Source organism: Ascidiella aspersa, chromosome 3, assembly GCF_963924565.1.
Source record: "Ascidiella aspersa chromosome 3, kaAscAspe10.2, whole genome shotgun sequence".
Lineage (NCBI taxonomy): Eukaryota > Metazoa > Chordata > Ascidiacea > Phlebobranchia > Ascidiidae > Ascidiella > Ascidiella aspersa.
The window spans coordinates 32,716,632-32,740,684 of NC_139449.1; the positions used below are offsets into that span (position 1 = coordinate 32,716,632).

A 24,053-nucleotide genomic window follows, 5' to 3' on the forward strand; every position below is an offset into this window, starting at 1 on the left:
CCTACTGCAGAAAAAATAAGTTGTTGTATACGATATACTGTAAATTGCAGCATTTACGGCGTTCTATATCAGACAGATGCTTGACAGTGGACAAATTGGGAATAAGACTGAAACGCACTACAAACTTGTGCTACACGTTATTATTATTCAGAGCCGCAATCTTGCGAAATCAGTATCGGAGAAACCAATACATTCCCTCGTTAAAAAATGTACCGTTCGTAATATAAATCGCTCCTGTGTTTGCATATATTACAGGGTAATAATTTTTTGCCCCATCATCAAATCCGCCAACTCAAATATTTTAGAAACATTACAATGCGTCATATATGTATAAATATATATTGTATCGCTATCACTTTCGTTCACGAAATATTTTTGCAGTTTTATAAACTTTTTGCGACACTATTGGATCGTAAATCATGGTTTAAATCCCTATGTTGTTAATTTGTTATCAGATCGGCACCGATACTACCAAGGTATCGGACGAGTACCGATACAACAACTTTGCATCGGGTATTAATCCGATCCGATATTATCGGACGTCCCCAGTGTCAATCAACCTGTTCGAGCAGCTCATCCATGTATGCGAGACCGAGATGGCAGTTCTGCAGTAGAAGCCATCCACCGTCACCGAAACTCTGCTGCAGAAGACGACGAGCGTGCACCTCCTGACCCTGGCCCATTGAGATCGGACGACACGCTGGCGGGAAAGACAATAAAGACATTGTTTTTACTAATGTGACGTGATAATGGTTGAAATCGATTGAGAATGTTTGGCTTTGAGATGATTTTAATTTGACCAGAAGGAAATGTGATGCAAAGTAAAACTCACAGTTTGTGGTTATTTACATGTTTAGCACAGTGGTTCTCAACCGGGGTGTCGCGTCACCCTGGGGTGCCATTTCTAATACTCAAGGGTGCCGAGAGATTGTTGGGAATCTTTAGGAATCTGATTTTTGCTCAACTCTTTTTTTCCTTTTTTAAGATAAGAGTGAAATAAATTCAATTATAACTTCCTACGTTGTGTAGAGTTGATGTGTGTTGTTTTTCCGTTTGTTGTGACATTCTAGTGAAATACGGAAAAATCTTATGGTGCCGCTAGACATGAAAGATTAAGGAACAAGTACTTGTTTTCAAAAAATAATTGCTTGCATAAAAACTTTTAGTTATTCAGTTGGTTCGTTTGACATATCGAAGCTCACGGTTAACAGCTAAAAACACTCACGTATTCCCTTTGATCTTGCGAGCCGCTCGATGTTGTCGGTGGGATCTGATCCCATTGTGAGGAAGCAGATCATGGGAGTTACCTTGTCGGACTCGATCACCATCTTCTCGTAGTCGAGGAGGACAGCCTCTGTGTACTTCTCGCCCATCGTGAACGCAATGAAGTGACGAGCCTGGAGGAAGCGGGAGTTAGGAGAAGCAAGAGGAAATTTAAATTTTAGAAATATACGAGTTTGTATTTGGGTGCACTATGCGCGGATCTGTGATTTAGCTTGACAATAAATTGAAAAGCCAAATGGTCGAGTAGATTGACATCATCTTGATTAAGACATTTCGATGTCTTAACTTGTACTTAACTTGTACAAACTTGTATCATCTTCAGTTAATGTTAATTAAGCTGACGTCGATCAAGTCGACCTTTTGGCTTTGCAGTTCATTGTCAAGCTACATTAACAAGTTTCTAGATTAGAACATGGAGAAGTAACGAATTTTTACGAGTTGAATGACAATCTACTGTTTTTTCGAACCAAAACGTGATCCGATTCATTATTACTTTGCTATGTATACGTATTTTACTTTGCATGTAGGAACTGATGATGCAAGTACAGGCGAAATATATAGTGCCTTAAAACTGTCTTAAAAAACTGTCCTTTAAAACTGTCTTTCCTGGTTTTACTCGGGTTTCTAAACTTCGTAAAAAAAACGCGAGTACAAAACTTAGTAAGAATATCAAGCTCATACAGAAGTTGGTAGCATTTTGAACGTCTTTATTTATTTTTAATTTACCGAAAAAAGAAATAAAAATAAGTTGAAAATCAATAAAGATATCTTGGAAACGTTTAAAATGATATCTACTTCTTGTAGGCTTTGATATTCTTACTACGTCTTACTACAACCTCTAGCCATTATGCGCAAGTCGAAAAATTTTCAAATAGTCTATAGTTAACAAACTATGAGCAATAGCCAACCTGGGCGGTGATACGATCGGGACACCAAGCTCTGATGAGAAGGAGCTTCCTGAATGTGTCCAGGGAGGAGCTGTATCCCTCAGGGATGGTGGCCTCTTCGGGAGCGGCCTCATCAAACCAAGCCTTCCATCCCTATGAAGAGAGAAGCTTTAATATTGGCAATATCGACTATTTAAAGGCTGTTACGGGTATCATATTTAAAGTGGTTTTGGTGGTTTGTTCTTTTATAATTTAGAACAAACAAGGATTACTGTATGACGGATACACACACATATTGTGTTCAACAACTGCTATCTAGCCCTTCTGAAGCTGCTTTTTGACCAACGGTTACGGCTTACGTATTATAGTACATAGAAAGCCATCGCTGACTAACCCGATCCGAATCATCGTTGATCGACAGATTCGGTTAGTCTGCGATGGCTTTCGGTGTGCTTAGGATCACTGTAGTTTGAACTGCTTTGCGTTAAGCGGTTGATTTAAAACCTAGACATTTCGCTGTTTTATTTCATGAGATCATGAAAAAAATGCCCATTTCATCTTTATAAGAAGATAAAAACTTAACCGAAAAAATAATTTCTGGAGTTGAACATCTATAATTTTTAGACCTAAATTCGATATATTTTTACTACCTTTCTGGCGTAAAGGAATAAAAAGACGAAAAAAGTGTACAAGACTGTAATAGCATAGCGCAGGCGTTTGGGTGACAAAAAATGTAATGCTGGTCTAATTGAAATTTACTTTCCTATTCATTTACAATGGCAAACCTAATGTTTTCAAAGGTGCTCACCTTGTCGTTTCTGCTGATCTGGTTGAGAAGTTGTCCAAACTGTGGGAGTTTGCTGAGTTGCACCAGGTTGAGCCAGGTCATGTCCAAAATCCACTTCTTCGGCTTCGGTTCAACGGCATTCAAGTCTAAGCTGGCGCCACCTAGAAAAGGAAATTACCAGAAAATGAGAACATTTTTTGACATACTGGCTGGCTAATGAAAAATATATTCTATTTTACTGGCTTTTCCCAGGAAAAATAATTGCTTTCTTAGGTTATTATCGTAGTAACTTGTTAGGGAGGGTGCGTATAGGTCAGATAAAAATGTTAAAATTAAAAGATTCTATGATTTATTACACTTAAGTTTAAACAAGTCTACATCAAATTCTGTTTGATAAACGCCCTTTTGAAAAAAACCTTAAAAAGAAACAAAAAATACCAGCTTGGGTTTCATTCATGTAGTCTATTCTAATGTAGGTATTATTTTGCAATATTACAAACTAAAACTGTGATAACCCACTCAAACCCGTACAATTTCAGCTAGGCCCTTACCCTTAATGAATGTCTGAAACTCGGTGTGCGTTATCTGTCCGATGTTGAGGGCGATCTTTAGTGTAAGGAGGAGGACATAGAGGAACTTGTGCTCCTCGTAGAGTCCACGGGTCGTGAACCTGCATCCGGAAGACACGTTCGGTTACCACGGTAACGAGTAACGACAAAGGGGTTTATAACATGGGAATAAGTCAGAGTACAGCAGGGGTTCTTAAACTTTTTGCCGCGGATCCCTAATTTCTTTTTGCTTTGCGTTGACCACGGTAGGCCAGACATTTTCAAAAATGACGTCATAAATTTATGTCACAGTACAAATAGACTTTCAGAAAAACGCTGATGATTTAAGTAAAAATGAGTCTAAATACATTCAGTGTTAAAACGTTTTTTTTTCTAATCAAACCCTTTTTTGAAATCTTAAATAAACACCAATATTTCAATTGGCCGTACAGGCATGTTCGAGAAGTCAAATATGGAACAACAACACATTACGACCCAGAAAATGGCGGCAAAGTGAAACTTGGAAAATCTTCTTTATGTAGCAATGGTCAAATCGGGAATATATAACAACACATTTTGATTTTTTGTGATACAGAAGGGTGTTCTTTTAGCAGGATGTTCTTGAATTAAATCAAAATTATTTGACCTAGTTTGCTTCTATCAACCTTATGAAAGCCCTAGAAATGAGTTAAACACGTCGCCTTAGATTAATTATAATTATCTAAGTCACACACTGGACTGCAGCTGTGTAAATACGTCATCATGCACTAGAGTTTTTAGAGGGCCACAGATTTTACAACGGTCCCGTTATATTGCAGCTACCAGATTTCTAAAACTATAAAAAAATTTCACCGGTCAAGCCTGCACCAACCTGAACACGTCGAAAGTCAGGTAGTCGATGATGTTGTGGATTCGCTTGCTTGGGATCGGGGATTTGGCCGAGCGAGCCAGGGCCAAGTCGAACAATTGCAGGAACTGACGGAGGGAAGTCTGGAAAAATAGAAAAATTAATATCAAAAATTTGTTGGATAAAGTGATGCAAGTTATACTTGTAAAAACAACGACACGGACATCTTATTTAGCAAACGAGTATTTTTGTTAGGCGCCTTCACCCAAATTATCAATAAATGTACGATGTCTACTGAAATATTACTTTTTCTTATTATCCTAGCTTGTTTAATACCGGTGTTTTTTTAATAAAGTTTTGCAATGTCTTTTAAATTCTCGGTATCTGGCACTAAATTAATTTAAAAGAGGAAAACCGTCACTACCCAATAACAACATAATAAAATTAACTAGAGTATAGCAAAATGTATAAAGATTAGTTGACTTGTTTCGCTTTAATCATTTTGAATATATTTTATGTCGGTTTAGGACATAATATTTAAACTGTCGAACAACACTTCGATAAACTAAAGCTATCCTGCCAAAAAAATCATAATAGGTTACATGCACGGATCTGTAATGTAGCTTGATAATGAATAGCAAAGCCAAAAACGTCGAGTAGATCGACATCATCTTGATTAAGACGTTTTCGATACGAGCTTGATTTCTCGTTTTGGCTTTGCAACTCTTTATCAAAAATCATATGATTTTTCGACAAGCTACTTTATCGCCCACCTGGTACATTACGTTCACCAAGCTCATTTCGACGATGAGGAAGTAGAGGATGGATCCTCTTGTAGCCACAGGTCGGAACTCCTCCCGAGCTGTGTTGATCTTTACTTCGGTCTCGGCAGCGATCGTCAGTTTTTCACTCACCTCTTCAGCTGTCACCTTGGTCGTCTGGGGGCGCGCGAGAGAGATTTTTTTATTAAATGTGGGGTAGCGCCTTTGGTGTTAAGGTTATGGCCTTGCGGCTTGTTTAATGCGAGTTTCGAAAAATAGCTTTGCAGATCGTGGTAAATACATATTAAAATGACATTAGCATTGATGACTTCAAATACATCGGAAAATTCCAACGTGTGACGTCACAAAAAAAACATTTAGGACGTCATACGTTGCTAAGCGATCAACAACTATTTTGGCATCTTTTAAACTTATTTATTATTATTGATAGATCATCAGAAATTATGATTTACTAAACTTTAACGTTTTATGTTACCGATTATTTGAACATAACTATTCTGTTGCCAGCATAAACAGGATATTTTATATTGATCCTATTGCCAAGGGTTCTCCAAGAAATATGGGTCATATGTTTGCCTTTATAAAAGTTCTATTCGTCAAAAAATTAAAAGGTAATTTTTGTAGGACTTCCTAATTCTTAAGGTATGTCAAAAACATTTAACCTCGCCTGATTAGAAAAAGTAAGAATATAACCTGGAGTGTGACCAAGCAAGTGATATAGAGTTTCATGGAACAAAGCACCACACATAATAAGACGAAATGCAAGTAAACGCCCTCATATTTACGATTGGCTAACCTACAACTAGGCCTAATGTTTTATTGCTTTAAACACAAAAGATTCTTTAACGTTACCTTGAGCACTTCGATGAGTGACTCATCCTCCACCAACGATCCTTCTGTGGATGTAAGTCGGTAGAGGAGGTTGTCTTCCAACTCCTGCATCTTCCTCTTGTTGGCCGTCACCTCCTCCATCAGCGCCACTCGCTCCGACTCCAGCTCCTAATTTGCGAAGAGAAACGAGGCTTATGTCATGGGATCCAGTGTTAGGTTTGAATGTAAACACCACGGACAGCGTATTGTGACGTCACAGGAAATCGAACATTGGAGGTTTGTATTACTATTGTCATTTAATAGACATTTGCTTGAGTTTGCATTAAAATATAGCCCATCTATGTATGATAGTCAATGTTATCAATGTAAAATGCTTTCTGAACTGTAGAATTGGAATTGATTTGCTTATAATATTGCTATGGGAGATTATTTCGTGGAAAAACTACGCTAGCTGATATTGCTCAAAATAAATGTTGACCTCGAATTATGAGTTAGGTTTTAATTCGAAAACCGAAATACCCATCGACGTATACAACAAACAGATCTATACTGTCATATCATACTTTTTGTTAAAGTTTATAACAGCATTACTGGCCAACTTAAAATGTTACGACTGTATCCGATTTTTAATTTTTAAGTACGGATTCATTTCAACGCTAAAGTCCGTTTCATTGCCACACCAAATCAAAACACACTGTAAAATGGTAAAAGAACATCAAAATAATGCTGCTCTCAAAAAAAGACCCCATAAAAACGTTTTCTCACTTGTTTCTCAGTAAGGATGACGCGGCCCAAAAGTTGATCCTCGAGCCCCTTAATTGTGACTGTGAAGTCAATGATGGAGGTCCTAGCGTAGATCTCGGGTGTGTAGACCGGGTTGGCCAGCTTAGTTGTGATGTACAGCTTAAAGCCCTTCATAACGTCAACCTCCTTGTCGCCTACTTTCACCTGTACAATAAAGAAAGGGGAAATTTTACGGTGTTGTTTTTAAGGGTGAAAATGTGGAATGTTTATCAAGGAAAATTTACGGAAAATTGATATATAATGTAACAAACTGCAATTACAAAAGAAATTACGAGCAAAAACGAGTAGTTTTTTTTATTTCTTATTAATAAAATATAAGTAGTTTAATTGAGATATATGGATGGATAAGTAGTTTTCAAACGAGAAACAAACCTTAGGTTGTTTTAAATTATAGGGGGAATATTCTTTTGCAAAAAAATTTTGATGTATTTAACAACTTTAAATCATGTTTGTGTTCGTGGAAAATTTTAAGTTACATATAAAAACATTGTTCGGCAGGCCTATGTTGTTTTATAAACCAAATAAAATCGTAGTTGCATTTAACAACACGATTTCGCAGGTTTTACGATAGGTTTACCCAGGGTTTTTTTTAAGGTTTGGTTTGGGTGACCGCTAAGTAGTTTTAAGAGACGGAAGTGTTTCATTTAAATAACAAAAAGTTGCAAGTCCAAAATTTGGGAAACCGCTGCAGAAATTGGGGCGACCGTTTCGGTCCCCCAAAACACCTTAAAAAAAAACTGGGTGTACCCCTTATAGGGTGAATTAAATGTGATTATTTGTTAACTATATAGCTCTAACTATTAAGTTACATATAAAAACATTTTTCGGCAGGCCTATGTTTTTTATAAACCAAATAAAATCGTAGTTGCATTTAACAACACGATTTCGCAGGCCTTACGAAAGGTGTATCCCTTATAGCGTGAATTAAATGTGATTATTTGTTAACTATATAGCTCTAACTATCCGCGAACCTTAAAAGTTGATCCTGATTTGATGAAGTTCTGTTCCAGTACATTGTCAAGCGCCGGATCCAGCTCCTCCCCAACATCCTCGATGAGTAGGGGACGTCCAAGGGATAACGCGTCCTCCAGATGTGTCCTGAAGTACTTGTGATTGAGAGTGGTGATCTGGTGTGGAGGTCATACAAAGGTCAGGAGGTTAGGCTTACAAACTCCCAGAAATAAACAGTTTTCATCTTATCGGAAACAAAACTGGTTAAAGCAAAGCGTCAATAGTTTATTCAATTTGTTAATCACCCTAAGGAATTATTCTAGGTTAACGAAATCTGCTCTTCGTATACTGAAAGTAGTAAATGCCAAATCAATTGCTGGATCACATTTTTATAAAGCTTGGGTATTAAAACAATGAAAATATTATATACAGGTTAAGATATAGTTGAATAGAAAACTATCCAAATCGAGTTGAAACCGAGCAATAAACATTACAAATACGCAGAGGTATTACTACTACATTTTGCACACATCGTAAATATTAGCTTTAGTCTGTCTTATAAACTGGTTAATCAAGTCGCCAACGAATATTTCCCCGATTACATTAAAACATGGCGATTTTAAAACAAACGCATTACAAAATAGCAATTCCACCTGCCCCTGTTACAATATCATCGGTTACAAATAACAGAAAAAGAGAAAAACGCGCGAATTTACCTGCAGCTCGAACTGCTTCTCTTTGTTCCGGACCCAGATCTTTCCCTGTCCCTGAGGATCGATAAGGAGCGGGTATCGCGTTGCCCTGGTAACGATGATGCCGTTCTGCACCGACAAATCGTCGTTGGGAAGTCCCTGAAGGTTCCACTCGCCAATGGTGGCGTTGTCGACCAGCATAGAAATCAGGTTGATGTCCTAGGGCCGAAAAAAGAAGAGGTTGTTTAAGCAAGTGTCACGCAATGACGAAATTTTGAACGCCATTTTGATTCAGAAGTGAGGCGATTTTATAGCGACTGTTTTGTCTTATCTTTACAGTACAATCGTACTCGTTTGTCTCATCTATATCCCGCATTTAGTTGTGAACAAGATGAAGCCTTGATCCATTGTTCGAATTACGAGCGATGACGACTTAACCGATGACGTAATAACATGCTAAGTGAACTTAAAGCGCTATAAAATCCAGTTTTTCGTCAAAGTGTATTTTTAGTGTTTTCGTCGATGTCGTTGTAAAACATGTTTAACTTCAAGCGTGCCACAATCAATTTTTGCAATGAAATGTAAGTTTTAGGGCATTTTTGGACAACGTATCAAAATACATGTTAAATTGAAAGCTCGTCAAGATCAAGTTTTTCACCAAAATGTATTTTTACGGATTTGATGATTGATGCTGTAAAATACATGAAGTGAATAAAACGGTAAGGTAAAGTTTTGTAACCTACTTTAATTATAAAAGGACATAAAGTTTAACTTTCGCACCGTGGTTAAATTATAAAGCATGTTCTACCCCTGCATCAGTCTTAGACTTATAAAAAAAACGTTTCTGCTCTTCAGGCTGTTTTATCTTCTTAAAGCACTTACGTCGGAGTAGGGTATCTTGTGTGACGTCATCTCTTTCTTCCAGGCAGTCTGGAGGAGGTTGCGGAAGTCCTGGTTGAAGGGTCCGGAGTAGGAGAGGAATCCGGTTGCCAGGAGGACGTCGCCCACCAACCTCGTGATCTGATCCTGGAAGGTCTTACCGGCAGCAGTCCAGCGGATCTTGGAGAAAAAAAGGATGAACAATTTAGAAGAAATTCTAAATAAAAACGACGAAAATCTCTGTGCATAATCTTGTACGTTTTATGACATGACAGGTCTCCCCAAACTATAGTTTGGATAGAAGTTCGGCCAAGAGTGCAGTTTATATGGGAGAGGACATGGCTTAATATCCCCCAAACCTACCCTTGATACGCTCCTGGCGATTAAGCGTACAAAACTAATCTTATACTTACTAGACTTCAACTTTGATTTTTTTACGGACAGCGGCTTATGCGTTAAGCACTCGCCAACTTTCTTACGCGAACGTTCATTTTTTACTGATGACGAAAATATATTTTAGATTAGACGAATCACTTTTTGTCTCCAAGCTAAAGTTACATTTTTGCTCCAAAGAAATGAGCATGTAATTTCTTTATCAATTTATTCAAGCATTCCGTTTAGAAATAGAAATTGGAGAGTCAGTTAAACCGACCAGCAGTAGTGTATAGCAAAATAAAAATGATGAAACGGCAGTAAAAATGAAAAACGAAAAATAAACGGGGAAATTGAAAATACTACCAGCAGATTTGGACAACTATAGATTGAAGCTTTTTATTTAATTTCGGAAATTTCAATTAAACGATTGGAATTTCAATTAATCGACTTCAGTTTTATCTAAATTAGATTAGAATTACCGAATTCTTGAAAACTAAACAAATTATATAATTTGAACTACAATTACGTTTCACTTATTCACAATCAATTTAGTTTAAATTACAATTTAGGATTATCTGTAGAGGTATGACTTCTAGTGGGTCAGCAAATTAACTTTTCTGCAAGCCTCTTTACATACTTCGCATCTTCCTCCTAAATGACTCACCTTCTCTCCTCCTAGTCCCTCGATGAGCGCGCTTGCGTTCACCATCTTCCTCTTGCAAGCCTCCGCATCATCAATGAGCATCTTCTTGTGTCCGATGGCGTTATCATACTGCGCCTGAACCTCCTGTAGTTCTGCCTCTTTCTCGTCCAACTGCGCTTGCGCTTCGTTCAAATCGTGCATCGCCTTGCCTAGACGACCCTCCTGGATGGCCAGGTTCGCCTTGGGAGTAATAAAATTGGTGGTTAGGCGTAGAAAAACTAGAAATTGGTGATTTTTTGGTCTTTTTTTAGAGTTTTGTGCTTCCTATAATAGTAGAACTTCAGCTACATGCGAGGATTGGTAAAGTTTCAGATCTATAGTATAATATTACTAAGATGAATTGTTTTTGTTTAAAGGTAAAACCACTGATGACGTAGCCCTGTAGACTCTCATGGACTATCAGGTTGCCTTTGTTTGGTTGACAGCTAGTGGTTACATGAGAAACCAGATATTTTGACCTTCTGATAGCGTTTTTATTAGGTTATTTTTATTTATTCGTTGTTTTTTTCTATAAATTTTTTTTTTAGTTTTTCTAAATACCTGTAATAAGTTGATCTTAAAATCTTTATGAAAATCTCACGGAGCATCTAAGGTTCTGTTTAGCAGATCTTTTACGATATATTGGATATGACATGGATGTTTGAAAGCACGAACATACTTTTCTTTAAACTAGCACAAGCACCGTTAAAATATAGACGTTAAATTGCCTGAAATGACTGCTGGTCAAGATATATTAGGCCCTACAGATTCTACACCATTTTTTGTGTAATTATCCAAGTTAAATTCAATTTTAACGAAATATTGAATATGTCCCGGACGCTTGAAAGCACAAATATGCTTTGCTAAAACTCGCATGAGGGCAAGTAGACGTTAAATTGCTTGAAACGTGCACTAGTCAACATAAATCAGGCTTCATATTTCCCACGACATTTTATGTGTACCTTGAGCGGCAAAACCTCCTTGTTGATGGAGAAGAAGAAGGCCATGGCTTGCGTCCATGAACAGAGTCCAGCAACGTTACCGCAGACCTTCTTGGCCGACTCAAAGCTGTAGTCGTCCATGTCGAGGTAGGGCTGCAACAACTCCACCGTCTCCTCGTTAATGGTATCCTGGACGAAACGAAGATTGGTTTATTTAGGATAAAAGAAGACTTAGGCTTGGGAACTTGGGTCGGCAATTATGATTTATAGGCAGTTCGTTTGCGTCAGGCACTGGTCAGATTTGTATTGTATTTAGAAAGTGATTTTAGCAAATGTGGCACTAAATGTTTAAATCAACTTTGGCAATGGTAAGGCGCATCAAGTCTTCCGGATGTTTGCAGACTTTAAAACAAACAATTCCAACTTAGGTTTAACAACAGCTGAAAATTATCGCCACAATAAATCAAGGTCAAGAGCATGACAATGATATTAAACGGAATTTTAAGTATTATTTTTCAAGTAATTTACTTAGTTGTTTCTATAGGTTTTACTATAACTTGTTTAGATAACACCCTTTTTTTTAGGGATGCACAACCAATTTTAATATCATAAAAAAATGTCACTACAGGTGAAACGAAAAAAATCCAATCAAATTGCTAAGTTGAACTGGGTTTCCTTCAACTTTTATATATTTTTTTATTTTTCCAAGCTTTATTTCGTGTAAATCCTTAAACTAACTTACCGGACCCGAATTAGTCGGCGGACTCTATTACCCTAACACTTTATTTATTAAGCCGACGGCTTGATATGACTGTCAGTCAACCGTGACGATGAATCTAAAATACACAGGATCGCAAGAAACACAAGGATTGCAAGGTAGGTTTCCTGCGTACCATGCGACCCTGTATATTTTAGATGCACCCAACCAACCTTAGAGAAGTTAAGGAGCGCAGTGAATTCAGGCTTACAGCAACTAGAACATTAAACAAGGTAAGACTATTTAGCACACATTAACATCCGCCGCAAATTCAAATATCTTCATTATATTTTCTTCCAACCTTTGAGAAGTTGAGGAGCATCTGTAGGAATCCGGAGTTGTTCATGAGCTTGAGCGCCTCCGACCAGGAGGGCTTGACGCAGGGACGCTCCGGATCCATCTCGACCGCGTTGATCCTTTTCTGGAAGAGCAGGAGGACGCAGTCCATGATGCGCATGATCAGATGAGGAGGCTTGCCAAGCTTACGGACTGTGGCAATGTCGGCTGGTTTGATCGTCTGAAAAGTGAACGGCAAACTTGTTTGACTTTAACAATTTGCGTAAATGACTTTTTTGGCGATTTACATTTTCGTAAATGATAAATTTAGATTTGACCCTTTTTATTGTATTTTTCTAAATACTTGTAATAGGTTGATCATAATGTACTTGAAAATATTACGGAGCACATGATTTTGTTCAGCAGATCTTGTTTTTGTTTAAAGTTGTTTTTTTTATAATTTTTAGGGTGCTTCTTTTTAACAAATGCTTCTAACAGGATGATGTAGCCATGTACAAAGCTTAGTTGTATGTGTAATATAAAATCGACAAAAAGTCGCTTAGTTCTTTATATGTTTTACTTTCCTTTCGTAAATATACCTAATTTTTTACCAATTTAGAAAATTTTACCAAGTGTTCCGCTTATAGATTTATTATGTTTAGTGTAATACGACAATTTACTATATTCCGATAACCGGGCTGATACGATTTTATATACTGCAGGATATATTCTCTGTGGGCTAATGATAGTACACCAAATGAAAAATTAAACTATTTCAAGCCATTTTGTTTTCACGTACAAACTGATCTTAAGTCTGTTTATAAAAACAGATATAAAACATAAACTTATATGCGAAAATATATTTCTGCAAAAAAAAAAACATTTAGGAAATGATTTTATGTTTATACCTGTATTTAAAAACAGTCTTAAGATCATCTGATACGAAAACAATGATCTTTATTATACATTTTGTTGTCCGCGGGAGATTTCTTACCTTCCAAAGTGTTTCAGCTCACGTACTAACTCAGCGGTTCTCAACCAGTGGCCCATGGCTCACTGGTGGGCCATGAGAACATTTTGAGTGGGCCACAGACGAATTTAAAAAAGCTAGATTTACTGAAGAATTTAGTTTAATTTGTGTCAATGTACTTAATTTTACAGGAATAATGGCTTGGGGAGGAATTGAGACGGAATGTAAATTGATTGTTCAGCAGCTAGTATCTCACTAATGCACGGTAGAATAAAAAAAATAGCAAAAATTTTGTGCAACGAAAATGGGCCACGAAAAAAAAAAGGTTGAGAACCACTGTACTAACTGGTGATTTTCTGGTCCGGACAAACGTGTTTCCATTGTTTACCTGCAAAGCAGATTCGGCTGCAGCCAAGGCAGGGGCTGCCGCTTTCAGTTTAGCTTCGGCTGACACCTTGTCCACCGCGATTGTATCCACGATCGCCTGCGCCTTGTCCTTGACCTTTTGAACCGAGGCCTTGACTTTCTCGGCCGCCGTGGCCTTGGTGGTCACCACCTTTAACACCTGCACGGGAAAGGGAAATAGTGTGGCTTGCATAGGGTTTTGTTAGGAAAAGGCGAATGTAAGCCTAAAACGTTTCAAACTGTTTAATATTAAGCCTATGTTAGCCCTAGTTATTTCTGCACTTATAACCTTATATTGTTTTTTTATTTTCTCTATTTCTTGGAAATTAAAAAAAAAATTAAATTTGATGATAGGAAACCATTAATATTTTTATTTTGCTTTACACAAGAATATTTAAAAAATATGATCAGGACTAACTTATATAAACGTTTCTCCTGATGTTTAATTCCGTAGATTAAAAACAAAATAGATTATCATAAAAAATGGTAACATTCAATAACAAACACTACACAATACACAGAAATAAACAGGGTGACACAAATATTCAAAATAAATAAAAATATTACAAAAGGCGCTCTAGGGACGCCAAAATTTTCATGATTTCCACATTAACCAATAAACCCATTAAAACATATTGTCATCACAAAAAATGAGATTCGGGTTAAGTAAGAATCCGCTTACCTCGTCCGCTTCCTTTGAAGCCACAGCTAGATCCTTCTCTTTCACGGCAAGTTCCTTGGAGAGTTCGTTTACCGACTTCTCGGCTTCAACCAACTTTAACAAACCTGTCTTCATGCGGGATGACAGCACCGAGATCTCATCCAGTTTTGATCTGACGAGTAATGAGAATTTAAGGTGTCGGGATGATGAATGTTAAAGGCGCGATTTTCCAATGTATATTGCCTTTCCAAAAAACATAGTTTCTTACATCTCGAAGCTAAGGCTGTTGGAAAACAGGAGGCTCAATTTATTGTAACCTAGTTAATTTAGCCACGAGGTCTTTGTAAAAACATAACGTTATGGCGTTAAAACATAGAAAAATATTCCGACAGGATATTAAAAATGAAGATGAGATATAACGCAGAATTAATGGGAAAAATGATTGGAAGATTTTCGGTACAATTAGCTAAAAGATTAAAGACAGCAGGATTTCGTACTGTTTGATATGTTTATATCTAAATGAAAAAGGAATAATCAAATTCCAGGTTATAAATTTCTATGATCAGTTACTATATTTCCATCATTAGGTAGAAAAACAACTTTTAAACTACCAAGTAAAAAAAAATTGATGAATGATCCGGTAAAAAGGAAAAACTTGACGCATATATTATAATAATTAACAAACCGGTAGATGGTCTTGTAACCGGCGAGGAAAGACAGGTAGGACTTGGGAGTCACGTGACATGCGCGTCGGTAGCGCTCGAAGTACTCGACGCACTTTTCAGCCACAAGATCCTGGACTGTACCCATCACCTTTGATGGGAAAAAAGCGAAAACATATTAGCCGTCGAATGGGCATTTAATAAAAGGCGACCCGGGTAATTAAAAGATAAAGGAGTAGTTGGCAGTCTTAGTTAGACGTGGTAGGAATATCAAAGCACATTTAGAAGCAGGTAGCATTTTAAACGCTTCGAATATCTCTCTATTTCTTTTAAACAGCTGTTCTAAATATGCTATCTACTTCTATATTAGCTTTGATATTCTTACTACGTCTAAATATTATTAGTCTTTTTATACAATTTATTGTATATGTATTTTTTAGGAGGCGCTGTAAGGGCCCGCTAGGACCTAGCAGCTTGGCTATTAATGTGTTTGTAAATCTTGTACATGCGTTGCCCCTGTTAATTTTTGTAATATTTACAAAGCCATTTTTCGACCGACTGTTTACAGTACATTAAATCCCACCTAAACAACAACACTTTACGAACTACAAGCACGGATCATGTTTGCGGCATACCTGTACAACGTTGCCCTTGGTAGAATCATCACACTCGATCTTGAAGCTTGCGAGGAAATACTGAGCGACTTGTATGAGGGCGTCACGAGGCCATCGAAGGAACCAGTCCATCGTACATCCAGATATCAGAGCTGGAAGGTTGCAATATTGCGTTAGAATACATTTTAGGCATTAGGATGTGATTGCTTTTAAATATTTTATTACAATCGGATGTAATTGCTTTAAGATTTTGTTTGTTGGATGTAATTATCTAAGCGGCCTTTATTCATTCGTACGCGACTTTTTCAGTACATCTTTTTTTGCATTTGGACGCGACTACTTAAGAAAACGGTCATTTTAGCTAAAAATTTGTGCTTTTAACTGGCTCTGGCTAATGGGCTTTTTTATGTGTGTATTTTTATAGGTAATTTAACTTTTAGGTAAAGTTTGGGTATACATTTTAAGCACAAACCCAGAAACTTAGGGTTCGAATCGTATTAAGGCACATTCGTCTAAAAAGTAATGCCCAGTTAAAAGTAAATACTCAAAAGCACAAGTTTTAACAAACAAGGTTCAAATCCAACCCGTTTCTTTAAAATTTTTAAAATTCTAAAAATACAGCAAACCTAAAATATCGAAAAAAGTTGTTATAAGAAACTCTAACGAATTGTGTTTTATAAAAAATAAGCCGCAAGCTAAAGTATTCATGAACAATACAATTGGCTGGCCGAATTGCTGATTGTTTGACGATAATTTTGTTCTGTCTCTCAAGCTGTAACGCCTACCAGCTTTGTAACTAGACAATGTAACTAGAAAGCTTTTCTGCCGAATTTTATTAATCAACGTGTTTTGCCTTCAGCTCTAAAATGGCGCCTTCGCGATGGACAGCAAGTGTTTATTTAAAACCAACTTTGCCAGGTAATTTAAAAATACAGACATACAGACAGAAACGAACCTGGAAACTTGAGCGCCCGGTTCTGGAACTTTTCGCCGACTGGAGAAAAGCAGAGGACCACGTGGAGGTTTGCCCTGACTCTGGAGAGGAAGTACTCGTAGAGGTTCTCGTTGGTGGGTGGACGACGCGGGTATTCGACCTTCATCACTGGTATCAGCTCCTGTGTTATCTCATCAATTTCATCGCGAGCAAACAGGTTGGCGATCTGTGGTGGAGTTTTGTCAGAAATGTAAAAGTCGATTTTTACAAATGGTGAGGATTTATTAGGATATGATTGAGATTGCGCGAATACGTGTTATTGTTACGCCAGTCTAAAGACGCTCTTCTGAACCACTAAATGTACATCAGTAGCCTAATATACTTTTAGCAAAATTTTTACACATTGCTTTGACAATTTAAAAATGTGGTTTGAGACTGAAAATTTTCATCGCACTATTTTTCTTTAAAAACCTTAGTCAACTGCTTCGTTTTGAAATACTTTGCTGGTTAAATGCTGCGATTAATACCAAAGTATTCGCTGGTTTAGGAAGATCGCGCTAATGGAGGTATCAAAGAATACAAGATTCTTAATATGAAAAAAAAAAACTTAATTGTTCCCATAGCATCGGAGCAGTGACTAGACATCTTGACTTATGCGTCAAATGTTGCTCTACCAAAGCATTCGCTGGTTTAAGAAAATCGCGCTAACGGATATTACAGTTTAATCCAAAGAGTGCAAAATTTATAATACGGGGATCACAGACAAGGCTTAAATGTTGCATCACATGTGAAAATTCACCTCTCCTGAAGCGAGCACATTGTTCATGTACTCGAGGAATCCCTCGTCCTTGATTTCGTTGTCGGTGAAGATGAAGGTCACACCCTTGCCTTCCTTACCAGCAGTTCGGTACAAGATCTTGAAAGAAAGAAAACAAGACCGTTCAGAATCGAGGCCATTGTGCGTGTAAATGTAACACCATAATTATAAATTATAAATGATACCCAATATACTTTAGCAGTAAGGAAATAAACTGGGATTTTGTTATTACGTTCGCTTTGTAATTTATTTTGTTCCTAATGCAATCAATATAACTAATTGATACTATATAGACTTGTCGATTTGCAAAATACCGTATAATTTAAATAAAAATTTTCAGTCTTTATGCTGAAAAGTTAAAAAAAAAATTCATGTTGAAAAGGTGAAAAGAAAACTTAAGAAAAAACGAATTGGCAAAACGTTCAGAAAAAAAGGCTTTCATTTGTACATGGAAAAAACAGTTTCTAAAAAAACACAATATTCTAGACTTTTCTAGAGGCCTGGTAAGTACATTTAGAGAAGGTATGTTATTAATTTAAAGGTTTACCAAGAACGGCCCAAAATCAGTTAGTTTATTCAAAACTGGCAAAAGCTTGCAGAAGTATCGGTAGGCCTACTAACCTTAAGATCGTCGATGAGATTGGAGACGTTGTAGGTCCTGCTCAGCGTGATCTGAAAGCAGGTATAACCGGCGATGTAGGTGGCCAATCGGGTGAGAGACTGCTTGCCACTCCCACCCACGCCGACCAATAGACAGTTGCCACGTGGCGTGCGGATGATGCGAGAGATTTTCACCAAGTGAACCATGGCGTCCTGGTAAAGCATATACGTTGTTTTTTTAATTAAAGATTTAGAATATTGTAGAAAGCGAGGCAATTTGTTTATGGCTGATCCAAGGAGAAAAAACAATTTCAGGTTTAGAATCAGAGCAGCATGTTTGTGCAACATTTGTTTAATTCAAAAAACCTATTTGTGACTGGAGTTTAGAGACTATTATGTTTTTAACACAGCCCAAATTTACATTGTATTTATTGGTTATGTTAATAGGTCATTACATCTTGAAATTGAAGCAAAAGTTAGTCGGTTTTACTTAAGATGGGCAAAACTTTTACCTAAAATTATTAGGTTTATAACAGCTCTACTTATACTGACACGGCAAAGTGTATTCTTCAGGCGTAAGACTGACACCTGATTGTCGTGAAATCAATAAAAAAAAATAACAGCTCTATTGCGGAGAAGGAAAAAACTTTACACAAAAAAAAATGCTTCGAGTACCTAAGTTTGAATCTTGTTCAAAAAACAATGTATTGCTATATAGCCACGGTGTTACCGTGGTTTCACAAACCAGAGTTAAACCAAGATCAGTCAAATTTTCGAAGACAAAGTAGTAAGTGTTCACCTTGAAGAAGACGAGGTCCATCTTGGATCCTCTCACGGTCTCGTTGTACTGCTCCTGGAAGTTCGTGAGCTTCTCCTCCAGCTGATCCATGGACTCGATCGGCTCGTAGATCTTGGGAGCATCCAGGTCGGTGTCCTCGCCCTCCTCGCCTGGAGGAAGGAGAAAGAACAAAGGGAGTAGGTGTGACGTCATACATCAATACCTCAGGGTTGGGTTTACACTAAAGCGTTTGCCGCGAATAAAGCTTATAAGTGAAACACTGTATTTTGTAATGACGTAAAGCTAAAGCCTAAGGTGTGCTCATTATAATTACCGAAACAGTTACTTCAGGCAAAATGCAATTTATTTCTATTGTTGACAAAACAACAAACACCACACTAATTTCCATATTAAGTGTCAAAAGCTAGTCAAAAATGTTAAGCGACGTTTAGCTTTAGGGATATTCTAGTGTTGTTTTGATCTTTTTCGTTCCTTATACCTGTAGCTTCCGGTGCCTCTTGGAGGAAGTCGACAAAGTAGGGTTCCAGCGGCATCTTTTCTTTCTTTTCCGGCAGCACTTCTGACACCATCTAAAAACACAGCATTAGTTTTCATGTCATCGCTAATTCAACAAGAGGTGCAAACAAGGATACATAACGCTACACTTTTACGAGAAAAATATTTCACTTTATTCAGAGAGATTGATAAAGATTAAACGGTAAGCATACATTATTTTATGTTCACACTGTTTTTTTAAAGGGCAAAAAGTAGGGTTTTTAATCACTTATACATTTTGCAACACTTCTTATTTAGTAGATAAAATGGGTATGGTATTTATTTTTTGGCGTCCAAAAATCGTTGCCACTTGCTATTATAAAGTTTAAGAGGATGCCGTTATTAAAAGTCATAAGTTGGCTATTTAAAAACCATTAGAAGTTATGCACCACAACTGAGTGTAGTTAATCCATTTGACAGCTGTCAAGTGAAGATGATTGTACAAAAGTTCTCAGCCTACCCGAGGAAAGCAGTCGGGTTACATTTTCCTGTTGGACAAAGTTCTCACAGTATATAAACTGTTGCTACCAGGCATGGTAATATCAATCAAAAACAGCTCCTCTGGTAATTGTAATTGTTAACCAACGTTTTCGGACACTGAAGTGTCATTCACCCTGACGAAGGCGGCTTGTATAGGTTGCCGAAACGTTGGTTAACAATTACAATTACCAGAGGAGCTGTTTTTGATTTATAAAGTTTTCACAGCTCGGGTTGTGGATAATATCTAACCTTGACAAGTGCGACGTCGAACCAGTCTTTATCGGGTTGGTTTGTGAAGCGGTCGGCGATCACACGATGACATTCGTGGTTCCAAAGACCCAGAAGCACTTCCTCGCTCACACAAGTGTCCTTGTTCACCACCAAGATGCCCTGGGAGTGAAATGGAACTTGGTGGTTAATGCAAAGTTGGTTTATCGAAAGGTGCCCATTGCAGTGATGCATTGGGGGTGCGGTTTTTGAAGTTATGACAGTCGAGAGCAATATAGCACTATACATGTTGGAAGCGGACTAATATTTGTGATTTCACTATAGACTTCACCATAGAAGCCAAGTCAAAAACTTTTTGGTACAACTTTTTTCTCTTAGATATTAAAACATAAAAAGAAATATTTACAAAACACCACGGACGGTTAAAAAAATAAAAAAAATGTTTATCGATTGAAATGTTTTTTTCTTTTTATTCACGTTAGTCGTTTTTTTGTTTACTGTTTAACCAAACCGACGAACAACCCGAAGTTGTCCGATATTCAGTGTTGTAAACAAGTTTTTTTTAAATGACTTAAGTCGTAGTCAAGTCATTCGTAAAATAACTTAAATCCAAGTCAAGTCTTTTTGAAGAAATAACAAGTCAAGTCCCAGTCTCATCATCGGTTTTTGAAGGAAAGTCCCAGTGAAATCATGATTAGAGCAAGTCAATTTCACGACAAGTCCTTGTCATAAAAATAAAACTTTAAACTATTAAAACTGATAAACTCGTCCAATTATGAGCAATAACTCATTTAAAAACTAACATAAACGCAAAATATAGCAAGCAAATTGTTTTATGAGTACAAATTAATAAATAATTGCTCAATGAAAACACTTATTTTAACCCACGTCTTTGTCCAATTAACTTAAGTCAAGTCATTTCGCTAAAAAGACATTTGAAAACGGTGACTTAAGGGCACTCAAGTCAAGTCACTGACTTAAGTCATCACAACGCTGTAAATTACAGAGTTGTTAAGGCAGAACAAGACGTGTAGTTATACCTGCCAGATCCTACTGAGATCTCGGAGGTTGAAGATGTAATGGAACTTGGCCGGGGTGGGGAGCATCTTCACTTTGGTGCTCTGCCACAACTGACGTGTTAGCGCCACCAGGCGGGGAGCAAGGGTGACCACCTGCGCAGAACAATCAAGTTAGAAGAAAAATGTCAGAAAAATTATAAAAGATAGATATATAATGGTTGGCGAGTACCGTACTAAGACCATACGAGATTGAGCGGTTTCTTTCCGGTTTTTACGAATAGTTTTGCTAAATAAGGTTTGTGTCATTGGCTAAGTGATGTTTTAATTGTTCTTACTGAATTTGATAATCGTTTGTTCGTACCCAGCGACAACACGACTTTTGTAGATTTCATTAAATCAGAAAAAGTTTATATTCACGTCTAAAGTCACTTGATTCGGTAGGAAAGCGAGGTATGCTTCGCATAAGGTTAGGTTGAAACTTTATGTTAAATCATTTCGCAAAACTTGGTTCGGCCCATAAATAATGTGGCCACTGTCCACCATTGTTTGAATAACAGTTTGAAAGATTGCAAACGTTTTTTTAAAAGTAATCTACAACTACAGGGAACATCTAATTTACACATGCAAAGTAATCTGCATTTACAGGAGTTTATTTCAAAATACGTAAAATTCCAATAACTTTTGCAAAACTTTGTTTGGCCCATACATAATATGTAGTCGACCATTGTTTAATACAAAGTTAAAGATGGATACCATTTTTTCCCCGAGGGAATCTAGATTTCTAGAGAAGCATAGTTAAATATGCGCGTAATTTCAGTAACTATTGCAAGAAATGAGTTCGACTTACCTCGTCGGGGAATCCCCTCTGCTTACAGAAGTATCCCTGACTGATAGTGAGGAAAATCTTGTCGATTGAGTTGTTCGAGGGAAGGGTGCAGTTGAACACGCAGAACTGCTGCTTAAGACGCTGCGGAATGTCGTTGCGGCCACCGCCTAAAGTGAAAAGGTTATTTCAGGTCAGTTTATGTGAGATAGCGTTTTTATATATTGGTTGTTATTTTTTCGCGAACTCAACCTGACGCGAATAGATTATTTCAGGTCAATTTACTTACTGTGAAAAGACAGTTAATCACCAATATAAATATATGTATTTTTGTGAGACATCATGTTCGCTAAGTTGCAGTTATAATGCAAACATAAACATTTTTCTGCTTTAAAAGATTTTAATCTATTATTTTATTTCGCTATTCGTTCTCTGTTAAGTTAGCTACAGCTTTTTTTAGAAAAAAAAATAATTTTATAGAATCCTTCCCCTACAAAAAAAATTTCCATAACCATTCTTTATTTTTGTCATAATCGCAGAACACCAGCCTAAATGTGCAAAAGTACAATAACAGGCGAAAAAATCGAGTTTTCACTCTTCTATATGCGGATAGAAGAGGTCAATACTTGTTCTGGGATCGAGGTCCTTATATCGAACTCACCTGGGTGGATCATAGCGGCGGCGAACTGAATGTCGATGATGGTTGTGAAGTCACCTGGCTTGTCAATGCTGTAGAAACCCCTGGTGGACATCAGTTGACGCACAATCTCGTTCGTAATCTGGAAAACAGTAAACCGAGTTTTTGAAGTGAAATTTTAAGAAGCAATATTTTATTTATTAGTTGTCATTTTAACAAGTTTTTTGCTGTTCAAGTGTCAGTGTTTTTTTTGTAATAATATTCGTTTTCTGGAGTGTTTTAAGTGTATTTTGTTGAGCAGCCTACTTATAAAAAGTTCAAATTATGGATATAAATTTTTTTATTTGTCATAGGATGCTTTGCTACGATTTATTTCTTAGTTTTGGTCAAATTATTGTTACACAGTCTAACAACGCATTAAATCACCAGATCTTGTCTGATTTGCAAACTGTTAAAGTTCTTCAAGTCATTTAACGTCAAAAAACTATTTTCGCAGGAATCGAAAGAAAAGTATGAGAAATAATAAAAATCACTTCCCCATACAAATCGACTACAGAATGCATGCAACTAGTTTTCACCGCCACTTCTCACCTGGTCACCCCAATTGTTGACAATGGGCATGTTGATGTCATCAATGAACACCGTCATCTTTTTGCCAGCCGGGGGTCCGTACGTTGTACCCACTCGTTTGTCCACGTAACTCTCAATAGTTCGCTAAAGAAACACGTGATTCGGTTAAGTAAGAGGTAAGAATTGATTTTTTGTTTCACTGATTTGACCTCACGACCGAATTGAAATGCTATGTTATGTTTTTTTTGCCTAAACGTCATTTTTAAACAGTATATTTGGAACATTCAACAGCAATACTTTCCTATTCTTTTTCTTTGTCAACACATCGCATTTTAAACAAAGTAGGTTAGTATAACTTGGTACATCACTTTCACATGAGAAAACAGTTAAATATGTGTTTATAAGGGTAATACTTTTATAATTGTTACCAGCAAACACAATCCTATAGATGCAAGTGACTAAATACAACATAAGTAAGATACAACTGCATTGGCAAATCGAGTGTGTTGTAAATTTAAGTGTTGGACTGTAAGAATAAAGATTTATTACCTTAAATAACACAGGCCACTTTGTTTTCACTTAGCTAAGCCATAAAGCCACAAACCCAACGAAACGTCAATGTGATTTGAAAAAAAAACACGACGGATTGTGACATCACAGTGCTGTACCTGGAACATGTTTGGCGTGGTGGCGCTGCTGAAGTTGAGAGCCTTGGTCAGGTGACTCTCGGGATCGTATCTCTTGCAGTAACCCTTGATCATTACTGTCTTGGCGGTTCCCTGTTCACCGATCAGTAAAACACCCTTTTGCTGCAAAGTTCAATGAAAATAATTTTCACCGAAGATCTGCTGTGTCATGCTTTTGGTTAGCTGGAGTGAGTCAAGACTTAGATTCTAAAAGCTTTTGTTATTTCTTATAACCCTGTTTTTAGCCTAAAAAGGTAAAGATTGTGAAACTCCCACCCTGAAATTTAATAT

General features: G+C 37.1%; 1 protein-coding gene across 1 annotated transcript in view; it reads right to left on the reverse strand.

The window, feature by feature from the left end:
• The window catches only part of LOC146162556 (dynein axonemal heavy chain 5-like), a 77,337-nt gene that overhangs the window by 8,619 nt on the left and 44,665 nt on the right, over positions 1-24,053 (reverse strand). The window contains exons 53-82 of the mRNA XM_083386033.1: positions 23,745-23,885; positions 23,098-23,220; positions 22,531-22,648; positions 21,894-22,039; positions 21,068-21,199; positions 20,049-20,189; positions 19,264-19,354; positions 18,786-18,934; positions 18,008-18,199; positions 17,369-17,485; positions 16,591-16,795; positions 15,657-15,787; positions 15,045-15,172; positions 14,381-14,531; positions 13,682-13,858; positions 12,349-12,564; positions 11,312-11,479; positions 10,332-10,550; positions 9,296-9,472; positions 8,438-8,632; positions 7,742-7,897; positions 6,732-6,914; positions 5,988-6,134; positions 5,127-5,291; positions 4,378-4,496; positions 3,510-3,628; positions 2,980-3,119; positions 2,193-2,324; positions 1,226-1,397; positions 561-700 (exon numbers count right to left, since the gene is read on the reverse strand). Of these exons, the coding sequence (XP_083242159.1) occupies positions 561-700; positions 1,226-1,397; positions 2,193-2,324; positions 2,980-3,119; positions 3,510-3,628; positions 4,378-4,496; positions 5,127-5,291; positions 5,988-6,134; positions 6,732-6,914; positions 7,742-7,897; positions 8,438-8,632; positions 9,296-9,472; positions 10,332-10,550; positions 11,312-11,479; positions 12,349-12,564; positions 13,682-13,858; positions 14,381-14,531; positions 15,045-15,172; positions 15,657-15,787; positions 16,591-16,795; positions 17,369-17,485; positions 18,008-18,199; positions 18,786-18,934; positions 19,264-19,354; positions 20,049-20,189; positions 21,068-21,199; positions 21,894-22,039; positions 22,531-22,648; positions 23,098-23,220; positions 23,745-23,885 (4,590 nt within the window). The remainder of the gene's footprint in view (positions 1-560; positions 701-1,225; positions 1,398-2,192; positions 2,325-2,979; positions 3,120-3,509; positions 3,629-4,377; positions 4,497-5,126; positions 5,292-5,987; positions 6,135-6,731; positions 6,915-7,741; positions 7,898-8,437; positions 8,633-9,295; positions 9,473-10,331; positions 10,551-11,311; positions 11,480-12,348; positions 12,565-13,681; positions 13,859-14,380; positions 14,532-15,044; positions 15,173-15,656; positions 15,788-16,590; positions 16,796-17,368; positions 17,486-18,007; positions 18,200-18,785; positions 18,935-19,263; positions 19,355-20,048; positions 20,190-21,067; positions 21,200-21,893; positions 22,040-22,530; positions 22,649-23,097; positions 23,221-23,744; positions 23,886-24,053) is intronic.